Below are 13,984 nucleotides of genomic sequence, written 5' to 3'. Positions count from 1 at the left end.
GTGGTCTTTTCTTTCCATTTCTTTTAATTTTCTTTTCTCATTTGCTATCTGTTTTTTCCTTAATTAGATTCCTTCCTCTCAGATTTCTATCAGTTGCTTTCATCTGCTGACACATAATTGAGACTTTTATTTATAATACTTTTTCTGTAGTATTAACTAATACTGCTTTTTAAAAGGGGGGGTTGTTGCCATCAATATCAAGCAAAATACAATGGTTATGGTTATGGCAATTTCTGGAGTAAATTGTTTTGTGTTCCCCTCAAATTGATTTCTGTATAATCTTAGATTCTTAAAATAACAGTTATGATCTATTGTAGCAAAATTTGAGGAGTGGTTACTTTTTCCATGAAAAGAACTGTCTTAGAGCAGTTGCCTTATTTTGAAAGAAATAGTTGGAACAACATAAGGCTGAAGAAAACTTTACAGAGGTCACAAAAGAAGAAGCAGTATTTTAAAAAGGAAGAAGTTACTGTGCGTGTGTGGTTGGGGTGAGTGCAGGGGATGGGAGGAGGGAGAGAGGGGAAATATGAAAGGAACCTAGTGCCAGCCCTTCAGAGCACAGGGCACAGGGACGTGTAAAGGGAAACACCTGAAAACATGAAAGAAATAATATCCAAATTTAGCATTGCAGTTGAACCCCAAAGTAAGAGGCATTTATGTTTCACAGGCCAATTAGGATATGATTACTGAATGTTTAGAATAAAGTAAAGCCAAGTTTTTATTTATACTGCCAATTACGGGGAAGGAAAAAGAATAAGCTCACATCAACTGTTTTAAAAGAGAAATTGGTGGTGGAGTAGACTCAAAATTGGAACCCAGTTTCTGATTGATTTCCTCAATTTCTGGTTGTGGAATAAGATACCACAAATAGGTGGAATAAATGGTCCCTGAAGCCAGCCTAGAAGAGGCCAGGTGTTGACATAGGAGACCAGGGTGAGAATCATCTGTTACCCCAAGTACTTCATTTAATATATACTTGAGTAAGGCTTTCTGTGTTATTTTTGTTAGGAAGATTATATTCTATTGGGAAGATGGCCAGGTAAAACTAATAAAATGTAATCATTACTCTCCACCTCAATATTATTTTAAATATTAATGTAACCTTGGAGAAAAAAGATAATGGAAATATTTCCAATAGCAAGCTTTAAAAACAATTCTGTAGTCTTAAAAGTGTGTGCTGGAGTTCCCGTTGTGGCGCACTGGTTAACGAATCCGACTAGGAACCATGAGGTTGCGGGTTCGGTCCCTGCCCTTGCTCAGTGGGTTAACGATCCGGCGTTGCCGTGAGCTGTGGTGTAGGTTGCAGACACGGCTCGGATCCCGCGTTGCTGTGGCTCTGGCGTAGGCCGGTGGCTACAGCTCCGATTCAACCCCTAGCCTGGGAACCTCCATATGCTGTGGGAGCGGCCCAAGAAATAGCAACAACAACAACAACAAAAACAAACAAACAAAAAGTGTGTGCTTAATTTTGTAGCAGTCTTCATATGCTCATTATAATATGTTCAAGTGTATTCATTTACTTAGGATATCTGAACTAAAGAGCTCTCAGAGTAGTGGCATGTATGGGCCTCTAAGTGTTGGTCTTTATAGGATAGTCAGTGTCTAGCTAAGTGACAGATACATTATAGATAGTAAAAATGGGTCAATTCAATATGTTAACATTTCAGCCAATTTACCAATTTGTTAGTGGTTTCAACTATTTTTCTCAAATAGGATTATGCTTTATAAGATTTGATTGTGTTCACATATTTTTAAAATATTTTTACTATTTTAAAAAAATCTATACATCCTTAAGTATGGTAGGTAAGTTCAGGTGTAGTAACATTTTAAGGAACATTTATAAAAATAAAAAAGCCTTATGTTTTTCCATTTCTGAGAAGCCACCAGCCCTTAACATTGAACGTTTGTTTCCTTTTAGTGTTTCTCTGCCGGCTCAAGTTGAAAAAGTGTGAAGAGGTTGAATCAAGTGCAAAATTGCACGTATTTTAGGCATAGAACACAGTTGGCCCCGATTCCAGTAACAATTTGTGTGTGTGTGTATGTGTGTGTGTGTGTCTACAGCCTTTACTTCAGCTATTATTTGTTAAAATACCATTAGATTATTCCTCAGGACAAGGGCAAAGATCATCTTCCGCAGAAACTTACGAACGACGTACAGAACTTAGAGAACAGAGGACAAAACTTTAGCTGAAGCCTGCCTGCCAACCAGAGAAGGGTATTCTGAGTGCAATCAACAAGGAAAAGGAAATCAGGCAGGGAAGGAAAAGTGCCCATCTGAGTCAAGTCTTGTGATGTCAACTGTCATCAGAACAAGTCTTGTGATGGTCACGGATAGGAGGCTCTGTTTTTGGAAGTTTCAACTATAGCACAGGGTTCCATGTGTCTTTATGGCTACATCACTGGCTGATGTACCATAGCTCAGTGTCACTCAAATTCCCAGCCAGCCAAAGCCAAACCCCTGCAGCAAAGAGTCCCAAACTGAGGGTTAATTTTCTCCAGAGGTCATTCTGGAGAAAATTCTGGTAAAACAGTAGACGCCCTGAAGCCAATCTCCCGTGTTGTCTGGAGCTCACAGGGTTCACACCAAACCCCACTGGGAGCTGTGGCAGGGCCCTGTGCTCAGCAAGCCTTCTCCCCAGTAACCACTTTAAAGGGAGGAGCAGCTCTTTGTAAAAGTAATAGTGCAACTTACTTCAGTGTATCTGGAGCCAGAATGCTAGTGTTTAGGTCTCATACTCAGATTTGTGCAGCCAAGTTTTAGGATTACTGCGTACATTTAGGTGGTAACTCGATGAACACTGTGGACCTTGACAGCAGAGGCAGCCGGGATAGCATTCCAATGTTCTCACCATGTACACCTCTCTCAGACCGCTTTTCTGCTTAATGTCTTGGGCATTACTCAGCACTGCAAGTTTCACCTGAATAAAAGGGTCACCCTGAGTTTAATGTGTTTTGAAAATTGAGATCTTGGTAATTGTTGAATTTAAAGTGATGTGCTCTAAAACCTTTATCTGGGAGCTTGTTAGAAATGTAGAATCTCCAGTCTCATGCCAGACCTGCTGAATTAGAATCTTTATTTTGATTGATTTTTTTTGACTGCTCTTGCGGCGTGTAGGGTCAGAGATGGAACCCATACCACAGCAGTGAAAATGCCAGGTCCTTAACCCACTGAGCCACTAGAGAACTCCTCTGTTATGTTTAATAAAACTTTCAAAGGTGTTTAATAATGTGCAGGAAAATTTGACAAGCATTGCTTTAAACATGTTTTCCCAAAGCAAAATGAGACCTTAATTGTTTAACACATACCTTCCTGTTACCATAACATCAGGGAAACAGATTTTTTAGTTCAGATGAAGAAGATCAATACTATTTCAGAGAAATTGCTTTTAAGGTGACTTTTGGATATGCAGATAGTTTTAGCAGGGGTTTCTCTGTGAGTTGTATGATACTAGCATTTAAGTCACTACCTCTCGATTATGTTGGAATGGCATGTGTGTGGTCCAAGGAACAGCAGCAGTGGCAGCACCTGGGAGCTTGTTAAAGTTACAAATGCTCTGATGATAAGCCATTCTACCAAAACAGAATCGATGGCTGGCAGTTTAAGTCTTACTTAGGCTTCCCAGGTGACTCTTACTGAAGATGCAGTGTATTAGTACTTCTCACTATACCTGTTAGTTATTGTATCCCTTTCCTTTAAACAGAATAAATGTTACATAACTTTCGATTGTGACTTTTTTTTTGTCTTTTTAGGGCCACACCCATGGCATATGGAGGTTCCCAGGCTAGGGGTCAAATTGAAGCTGTAGCCACTGGCCTACACCACAGCCACAGCAACACTGGATCCTTAACCCACTGAGTGAGGCCAGGGATCAAACCTGTTCCCTCATGGATTTCTAGTCAGATTTGTTTCTGCTGAGCCACAGTGGGAATTCCATGACTTGCTTTTTTCTCTTCAAATTTATAGATAGTTCCCTGTGCTATACAGTAGGACCTCATTGTTTATCCATTTTATATATAATAGTTTGCATCTGCTAACCCCAAATTCCCAATTCATCCCAAATAACCCTCTCCCCCTTGACAATCATAAGTCTGTTCTCTATGTCTATGAGTCTGTTTCTGTTTCACAAATGAGGTTATTTGTGTCATATTTGAGATCCCACATATAAGTGGTGTAACTTATTTGTCTTTGTACTTATGGTAATCTCTAGTTTCACCCATGTTGCCGTAAATGCATCATTTCATTATTTTTTATGGCTGAGTAGTGTTCCATTTTAATATGTGCTACATCTTCTTCATCCATTCATCTGTTGATGGACATTTAGGTTGCTTCCATGTCTTGGCTATTGCAAATAGTGAAGCTATGAATATTAGGGTTCGTGCATCTTTTCAAATTAAGAGTTTTTTCTGGATATATGCCCAAGAGTGTGACTGCAGGATCATACGGTAACTATTTTAGTTTTTTTGAGGAACCACAATACTGTTTTCCATAGTAACTGCACCAACCTGTATTCCCACCAATAGTGTAGGAGGGTCCCCTTTTCTCCACACCCTCTCGAGCATTTCTTATTTGTAGACTTTTTAAAAATATTATAGTTTATTTACAATATTTCTTCAATTTCTGTTGTACAGCAAAGTGACCCAATCATACACAGTTCCCTGTGCTGTACAGTCAGACCCCACTACCCATCCATTCCACATGAAGGAGTTGGCATCCACTAACCACAAACTCCCAACACATCCCACTCCCTCCTTCCTCCCTTCTCGGCAAGCACAAGTCTGTTGTCCATGTCTGTGAGTGTGTTTCTCTGGATAGGTTTATCTGTGCCTTTTATTTTTTTTTGCTTTTTAGGGCCGCACCAACACCACATGGATGTTCCCAGTCTAGGGGTCAAATCAGATCTGTAGCTGCTGGCCTACGCCACAGCCACAGCCATGTGGGATTCGAGCCACATCTGCCACTTACACCACAGCTCACGGCAATGCCAGATCCTTAACCCACTGAGTGAGGCCAGGGATCAAAACTGTGTTTTCATGGATAATAGGTTTGTTTCCGCCGAGACACGAGGGCAACTCCCTCTACCATGTTTACATTCCACAAATAAGTGATATCATATGGTATTTGTCTTTGTCCTTCTGACTTAGTGTGAGAATCTCTCTAGTTGTCTTTATAGACTTTTTAATGATGGTCATTCTGACTAGCGTGAGGTGTTACCAGGAGAAATTTTTTTTTTTTTTTTTGAAATGGTTTCTATCATGTACTATGTTGGCTTAAGAATAGGTTAAGTCTGGAGTTCCCGTCGTGGTGCAGTGGTTAACGAATCCGACTAGGAACCATGAGGTTGCGGGTTCGGTCCCTGCCCTTGCTCAGTGGGTTAACGATCCGGTGTTGCCGTGAGCTGTGGTGTAGGTTGCAGACTCAGCTCGGATCCCGAGTTGCTGTGGCTCTGGCATAGGCCGGTGGCTACAGCTCCGATTTGACCCCTAGCCTGGTAACCTCCATATGCCGTGGGAGCGGCCCAAGAAATAGCAAAAAAAAAAAAAAAAGACCGAAATAAAAGCTTTATGAAAAGAAAAAAAGAAAAAGACTCTTTTGACTATGGACCTTGGGGGCCTAGGACCCTCAAGATACAGGTGGTTCTATTAGCTTGATAGTGCTGCTAGGGTCCCACGCTCATCAAATAATATCCTGGTTATGAAGTCGAAGTCCTTGTGGACTCTCCTTTAAGGCGAGGATAACAACCAGAGCATGATGTTTTTTGGATTTTTTTTGTTTTTTTCTTTCAAAGCTTAGAAAAGTACTAGATCCTCAATAAATGTTACAGACTCTGAATGCAAATTCCCTGGATCCAATAACTACCATCAGTGACTTGCTCAGAAATGCATGTGGCAATTAATAAGCCAGTTTGCACTGAACAAAGACTCTTCTATCACTATTTCTGTATGTGATTTTTTTCTTTTAAAAAGTCTTCATGGGAGTTCCCATTGCGGTGCAGCAGAAATGAATCTGACTAGTATCCATGAGCATTTGGGTTCGATCCCTGGCCTTGCTCAGTGGGTCTCAGATCTGGCTTTGCTGTGGCTGTGGCATACACCAGCAGCTGCAGCTCTGATTCAACCTAGCCTGGGAACTTTCACATGCTGCACATGAGGCCCTAAAAAACAAAAAGCCTTCATGAATTTGAGAATAATTAATTAAAGATCAAGTCAAATAAAATAGAAGGCAAGGGAAAGAGCTTATTTGACTTTTGGGTCCTATACTAAGCACAAGGCAGGCCACTATGAATGTTTCTTGAAAGAATTAATTACTTGATAAGAATCTACTAAAACCATTTAAAACAATATTGGAAGCAAAAAATTCTGTGTACTGAATTTAGTGTTAATTTTCCTCCTTTATTGGCTGTATTGTTTTCCTTCATTTTATATATGACACCGGAAATTTTAACAATTTCTGAGTAAGAAAATATTTAACACTAAGGTGTATTTTATTTTTTATTTTTTTAAATCGAAGTTCCTGGGCCAGGGACTGAAACCAAGCCACAGGTTCAACCCATGCATGCAGCAACACTAGATCCTTTAACCCACTGCAGCTAGGCTGGGGACGGAACCCGTGCCTCTGTAGTGACCTGAGCCATGGAAGTCAGGTTTTTCAGCCCAGTGTGCCACAGCAGGAACTCCTAAAACAATTAAGGTTTTAAAGTTAAAAAAAAAAAAAAAGGGCTCAAGGAGAAAATATGTCCTCAAGAACAGACATTAAAACTTTTATTTAGGAGTTCCCTTGGAGTGCAGGTGGTTAAGGATCTGGCATTGTCACTGCTGTGGCTCTGGTTACAGTTGCGGTTTGATCCCTGGCTCAGGAACTTCTGCATGCCATGGGCGTGGCTCCCCAAAAGACTTCCATTTATTTCTGTACATTCCTGCCTTTAGCTATTTCTGCAGGTGAGTTCAGTTTATCCCATCTTACTTTGCTGTTCACATGACTTTGTAGTTCATAGAGTGCTATATCCCTGGCAGAACGCACTTTAGGTGTTCCTGGCTTTTAACCTCCTCATTTTATGGATTGGGAAACTGAGCCCAATAGCTCTGCCTGCCCACAGTTACCTGGGGAGGCGAGGGTGTCCAGGCTGTGCTCACGCGATCATTCCCCTTTCCTCTTCTCCTCCTTTTCTCCCCCATTTTTTCCTTTGTGTACTTGGACCAATAACTAGGTCCAGCAGAGAATGAGAAGGGATATTACAGTGGCATCACTCTTGGGCTTTAGGAAAAGTAAGGCAGTGAAGGGGAAAGGGATTTCAAACTATATACAGATTTCAACTTTTTTCATGTTAACTCCTCATCACCATAGAAAACTGAGAATTGGTCATAAAGGGAAAGAGTCATTATGAGGAAGAGCATGTAGAATAATGTAAAAAATATCCCTGCCTCCTTAACTTTGCTTCTTTCTCTTTCCATTTTGTCTGGTTAACAACCTCTTGATTTCTATCTAGAATTTGGTCCAGGCAAACCTTTCCTAGCCTTGCTCAGAAAGAGACAGGTGCTCTAGCTATAATCCTAATTATAACTCTGGTATTTAAAAAAGATCTTTCAATTAGACTCATTTGGGGGCTGCACTCGCAGCATGCAGAGGTTCCCAGGCCAGGGATCAAACCTGGGCCACAGGAGTGACCTGAGCCACAGTGATGCTGGATCCTTAAACGCTAGGCGTCAGGGAACTCCTCAATTAGGCTTTAAAAACTACGTAACCCCATGTTGTCCTCCTTTCCTTTCAGTGTTTCTTTTTTTTTTCTTTTTTCTTTTGTCTTTTTGCCGTTTCTTGCGCTGCTCCCGCAGCACATGGAGATTCCCAGGATAGGGGTCTAATCGGAACTGTAGCCACCGGCCTACGCCAGAGCCACAGCAACTCGGGATCCCAGCCACGTCTGCAACCTACACCACAGGTCACGGCAACGCTGGATCCTTAACCCACTGAGCAAGGCCAGGGACAGAACCCGCAGCCTTATGGTTCCTGGTCGGATTCGTTAACCACTGCGCCACAACAGGAACTCTTCCTTTCAGTGTTTCTATTCCTCTATTTGCTTCTCATGTTTATTCAACAGACTAGACAATGCAGTGATTTTTCACAATCTCAAACAGCTAAATTTACTCAGATCCTCCTCTTCTGTGGGGAAAACAACATAATTTATATATAAGACTGTGACGGAGTTCCTGCTGTGGTGCAGTGGGCTAAGGATCCAGCATTGCTGCAGCGATGGCATAGGTCTCAGCAGCAGCTTGAATTCAATCCTAGCCTGGGGAATTCCATATGCTGTGGATGAGGCCAAAACCAACCAACCAACCAAGATTATACTGTAAACCTTTTTCTTTCCAAAAAAATTAGGTAAGATTGTTAGTAGACACTCCCTACTATTTCTTTGGTTTAACTGAGAATATAATACAAATTCTAAACTTCAATGGCGCATACTGAAATTTCATGCACATCATTTTAAGAAAAACAATTGTAATCTTAATTCCAACGGGGTGATTTTTGAAAAGAAAGTACACAATGAAAAATGCCTAGACTTCAGGTCTATACTTATTCTTAGCCCTTGATACTTATAAAAATATATTTGGGAGCTGAATTTAATCCTTGATGATTTGTTTGTTTGTTTTTAGTGGAGCAAAACTGGTCTATTGTACCATTCTGACATCTTGTCCACAAGGTGTGATATTAACAGGCAAACCCACTGAGGAGAACAAGCTAACTAACTTGACAAAAAGCAAACCAACTTTAACCTCACTCATATTTTCCTTTGTATTTTCTAGAACAATATAATACATGATCAATTTGCCATCCCTAGAAGAGAGTATACACACTCTCACAACCTCGGCTTCATCTGGTTTCTCTCTCGACATAGCTCAGTTTCATGGAAGAGCTGTTCTGTATGTATAAATTCACACGCATTGTGGGTGTGTAATAGCAGCCCAGTCTAATCCTGCCCATATCTGAACACAGCAACTCACAGCCTCTCAAATCCCGACAGAGACATGTTTTGTTTTGTTTTGCTTTTTTTTCTTTTTTGGCTGCCCCACAGCATATAGAGTTCCTGGGCTAGGGATCAGATCCCAGCTGCAGTTGTGACCTATTCTGCAGCTGTGGCAACACTGGATCCTTTAACCCACTGTGCCAGGGATTGAATCTGCGGCCTGGTGCTGCAGAGATGCCACCGGGCCTGTTGCGCCACAGCAGGCTCTCCCTGGTAGAGACATGTTTGAAAGATGACATGCTCAACGTCACTGGAGACCCCATAAAATAATCTGATCCTGGCTCCGTCTTTATCAACATTTTCTCTTAAAAGTGCCTCCTGTAGAAAGGGAAATTGAGACCTAAGAAAGTAACACCGGGCTTGGTACTTAGGGAGAGGTCTGGGGGTGGGAGGGTTTGGTTTGAGGGGTGAGGGGCCCCCTCTTCTTCTCTGGCTGTGAGTTTCAGTAGGGACTGAAGCCAAACTCCCGGCCAGGTGGGGCTAGGAAGAGTGGTCTGCCCATGGCTCCGTGGTACTTGGACCACTTGAAGACTTACATACTTGTTGTTAGGGCTGCTGAGTGTCCTTATGGGCAGTCTTGGTTGGGTGATCAGATACTTAATCTAGGTCCTCTTCTTGCTTCCTTATAAATCTTAGGTCACTTCCCTAGGATGTGCTTTTTTTCCTCCTCCTTCTTTTCTTTGTCTACTGCCCCTGAGGCATATGGAAGTTCCTGGGCCAAGGATTGAATCCGAGCTCCAGCTGTGACCTAGGCTGCAGCTGCAGCAACTCAAGATCCTTAACCCACGACACAGAGAACTCCCTTGGGATGTGCTTTTTTTAAGTTTTAATAAACTCATATACAAATATTTAATTTTTGTGCACTGCTGCACTGTCTTTGGTGTTGGTGGTAACTTTGTATTTGAAAGCCACTCAGAGCCTTTGGAAAAGGAGCAACATCAAAAATTCCTTTAGTAGCTCATTTAAGCTCGATTTGTCTTTCAACTGGCAAGAGAAAATAACAGAAGACTGATTTCCAAGAGTGGAAAGCAGGCAATGGGACTCACTGTCATGACGATCCGGCAGGATAATCACCCTGGTGGTGGGGACTTCAGCCCCCAGTTGCCCTCCCGTGGGCAGGCTCAGTGAAACGCTGAAAGATTCTTCCTCTTCAGAAAGGGAGTCGTTGATGATGAGGACCCGGCAGGTGTTCTCAGCCTCATGCTTGTCAAAGTGGAGGAGACTGGTGTGGTCTTTAGGACGTGAGATGTAGTCAGAGAAAGATAACACTGTGGAAGAAACGGTGCCTGTGGCAGAGCCTACAGCAACAGGAGAAGGAACCGAGACGGTGAGAAGGACTAGGCTTCTGAACAGGAAATCTGTTTCAAACCCTTTTTAGATGATGCTATTTGAATTATGAAGCATGGTTATCTCTTACCATCACAAATGTTAATACTCTCATTAGAAGGATTTTAAAACTGACCCTGGGGAGGTTCCCGTTGTTGCTCAGCGGAAAAGAATCTGACTAGCATCCATGAGGATGCAGGTTCAATCCCTGGCCTCGGTCAGTGGGTTAAGGATCCAGCATTGCTGTGAGCTGTGGTGTAGGCTATAGACGAGGCTCGGATCTGGTGTGGCTGTGGCTGGCAGCTGTAGCTCCGATTTGACCCCTAGCCTGGGACAAAACAAAGAAACAAAACAAAAAAATAAAACCAACCTGGTGCTCTGACATGATCCACTGTGTCTGATTTCTTTCATTTAGGACAGTATGTTGGAGATTCATCAGTGTATCAGGATCTTATTCCTTTCTTTTCTTTCTAGGGCTGCGCCTGTGGCATGTGGAAGCTCCCAGGCTAGGGGTCAAATTGGAGCTGCAACTGCCAGCCTAGGCCACAGCTCACGGCACCTCGGGATTCTTAACCCACTGAGCGAGGCCTGGGATCTAACCCACATCCTCAAGGATACTAGTTGGATTTTAACCCACTGAGACACAACAGGAACTCCAGGATTTTACTCCTTGTCATTTCTGAATAGTGTTCCCCATTGTGTTGGCGGCACCAGTTTGTTTTTCCACGTACCAATTAATAATGTGGGTTATTTCCAGTTTTTAGCTATTTTGAATAATGCTGCTATGAACACTCAAGTACAGATCTTTGAGTTGGCATATAATTTTTTGTCGTGAATAAATACTTAGGATTGGGGTTTCTGAGATCTAGTGCACTGTTTTTATTGTGGTAATATAAACATAACCTAAAATTTATCATCTTAACTATACAGTTAAGTGTATGTAGTTAACTAGAATTGTCTATTCACATCATAAAAGAAATCTCCAGAAATTCTCCATATTGCAAAACAAACTCTGCATCCATTAAACAACTTCCTATTTCCTCCCTGCCACCCACCCCCCACCAATGCCAGCCCCCAACAACCACCATTTTACTTTCTGTCTCTGTGAATCTGACTACTCCAGGTACTTTGTGTAAGTGGAACTGTACAGTATTTGTCTTTTTGTGATGGGCTTACTTCACTAAGCATAATGTCCTTAAGTTCCATCCACGTTGTAGCCTGTCAGAATTTCCTTCTTTCTTAAGGCTGAATAATATTTCATTGTATGGATATACAACATTTTGTTTCTCCATTCATCCAGCCACAGATACTCTGGTTGTTTCATTGCTAATGTGAATAGTGTTGCTATGCATATGGGTGTGCAAATATCTCTTTATCCTGCTGTACGGCACTGAGAACTGTATCTAGTCACTGATGATGGAGAATGACATAGGACGGTATGAGAGAGGGAAGGTATATGTGTGTGTGTGTGTGTGACTGGGTCACTTTGCTGTACGGTAGAAAACCGACAGAACACTGTCAACCAACTATAATGGAAAAAATAAAAATCATTTAAAGAGAGAAAAAAAAAGACCTTGCTTTCAATTCTTTCAGAGATATACCCAGAGGTGAGATGGCTGGACCATGCGGTAGTTCTATTTTAAATCTTTTAGGAGCCTCCATACCGTCTTCCATATGGTTGTACCATCTCACAATCCCACCAACAATGCAATTCAGGTGATTTGGGGGAGGGGCAGTTTTAAAAATATAGCAGCGTGCAGGTTTAGAGCTAAAAGAGTAAAAGGTATTCACAGTATGAAATGACCAAGACCAGTTTTAGGAGACAAAGACGACATAAAAAATATATAACTCTATACACCAGATATGTAATTTTTGTAAAGGGTGAGTATTTCCCAGCACACTTTTCCTTAGTAAGGAGCACTGGGGATATGACAATGAGCTTCTGGACAGGACACACTCTAGGTCCAGCAAAGGTCCCTCCTGCTTATACCTAAGGCATGTACATACACGCACGGAGACACCAACGTCCACCTTCTTCCTAATCGCGTCATAAACACAAATTGACGTCTATGCGTGTGTGCAGCATCTATTAATATAACTTGCTGAAAAATGAGCGTTGTTTCCAAATTGACTTCAGAGGATTTGCTCAGAAAGGCCCCGACTCACAAAATGTTTCAGGATGATTTTTCAATAGAACAGTGTTGGAATTATTAGGGAACAGCAAATGGACTGTTTCGTTATTCAGGGAACCTGGAAAAGGTTAGAGCTGGAGAAATTGATGAGTATAAAAGCTGTTGACTAGGGAAGAAAGCAGAAACCGCTAGAAATGGACAGGCTATAAGAGGGACTATCACTTGCTGGGGAAGCCAGCCACGTTCCAGTGCCAGCCTGTGCGTCCATGACATCCCCACCCCCACCCCGGAAAGCTTGAAAGTCAGGAAGGAGAGGCTGATTCTTAGGATGTCCGAGTCAAGAGCCACCAAGGGCTAGAGACAGGCAGTGCCCAACTAAATGAGGTTAGATGACTAGCCATCTAGAAAGCCCACAGAAGAGAAAAGAAACTGTCAGCAAGAACTTTTATGCTCCAGGATATCCAGACACAAAGGAAAAAAAGTCATAAATTCTTGCAAAAATTTTGATTAATTAACAAGCATTGGAATGAATGATTAAAAAAAAAAAGAACCTGAAGTTAAAAAAGAAGTATACATCGGAGAATACACTTTTTAATATTCCCCTACATCTAGAATGCAGAATACTGGTAGGACAGGCAGTGTTAAAAAAAAAAATCCTTATCAGAAACTGCATATTTAACCCCTCAGAATAAATACAAAAGCAGATACACACTAGATGTGCATAGTAAATATCTAATACTATCTTTATTAAGTAGTTATTAACTATCTTTCTCAATATATGTCATCTAGTAAATAGTCAAACTGATTTATCACAGTTCATGAAACAAAAGTGATTGGTATTTTCCCTTTTTCTGTTTTTTTTTCAGCTGACTGATCCACTATTTGAAATAGACACGCATTTAAATAGGGAGATTTCTGGGTTAAATAAAAGACTGAACTGTAACTCTTTCTGAAAATCATTTGGCTCTGGAACTCTACTAAAACAAAGTAAAACAATGTATTTTTAGCAGGCTTTTATTAACAATGAGAATAGATGGGGGAAAAAGTTTAATTACATCTCAATCAAAAAATTCAGTTTACTTAAATGGCTCATTTCTCCTAGGATTCAAAAAAAATTTTTTAATGGATGCACTTATGGCATATGGAAGTTCACAGGCTAGGAACTGAATCTGAGTCTCAGCACTGCAGATGTGGCAATGCTGGATACTTTAACCCACTGCACCAGGCAGGGGATCAAACCCACATATCTGCAGTGACCTGAGCTGCTGCAGTCAGATTCTTAACCTATTAACCAAAGGAACTCCTAGGATTTTGGAAATTTTACTTTGGGAAATCATTTGGTAAGTTACATGCAACAATCAAGGACAAGGTATATGTGGAACTCCTGTCGTGGCACAGTGGAAATGAATCTGACTAGGAACCATGAGGTTGTGGGTTTGATCCCTGGCCTCACTCAGCAGGTTAAGGATCTGGCATTGCCGTGAGCTGTGGTGTAGGCTGCAGATG

The 13,984-nt window shown here is 41.5% G+C and overlaps 1 protein-coding gene across 1 annotated transcript in view; it reads right to left on the bottom strand.

The window, feature by feature from the left end:
* Positions 1-9,978: 9,978 nt before the first annotated feature.
* Positions 9,979-13,984, bottom strand: part of FREM3 (FRAS1 related extracellular matrix 3) — a 42,172-nt gene continuing 38,166 nt past the window's right edge. Inside the window, 2 exon segments of the mRNA XM_047798133.1 lie at positions 9,979-10,004; positions 10,067-10,318. Of these exon segments, the coding sequence (XP_047654089.1) occupies positions 9,979-10,004; positions 10,067-10,318 (278 nt within the window).

Source organism: Phacochoerus africanus, chromosome 10, assembly GCF_016906955.1.
Source record: "Phacochoerus africanus isolate WHEZ1 chromosome 10, ROS_Pafr_v1, whole genome shotgun sequence".
In the NCBI taxonomy this organism is placed as follows: domain Eukaryota; kingdom Metazoa; phylum Chordata; class Mammalia; order Artiodactyla; family Suidae; genus Phacochoerus; species Phacochoerus africanus.
Note: the sequence above shows the minus strand (reverse complement) of the source record. Positions and strands in the feature narration are given on the sequence as shown.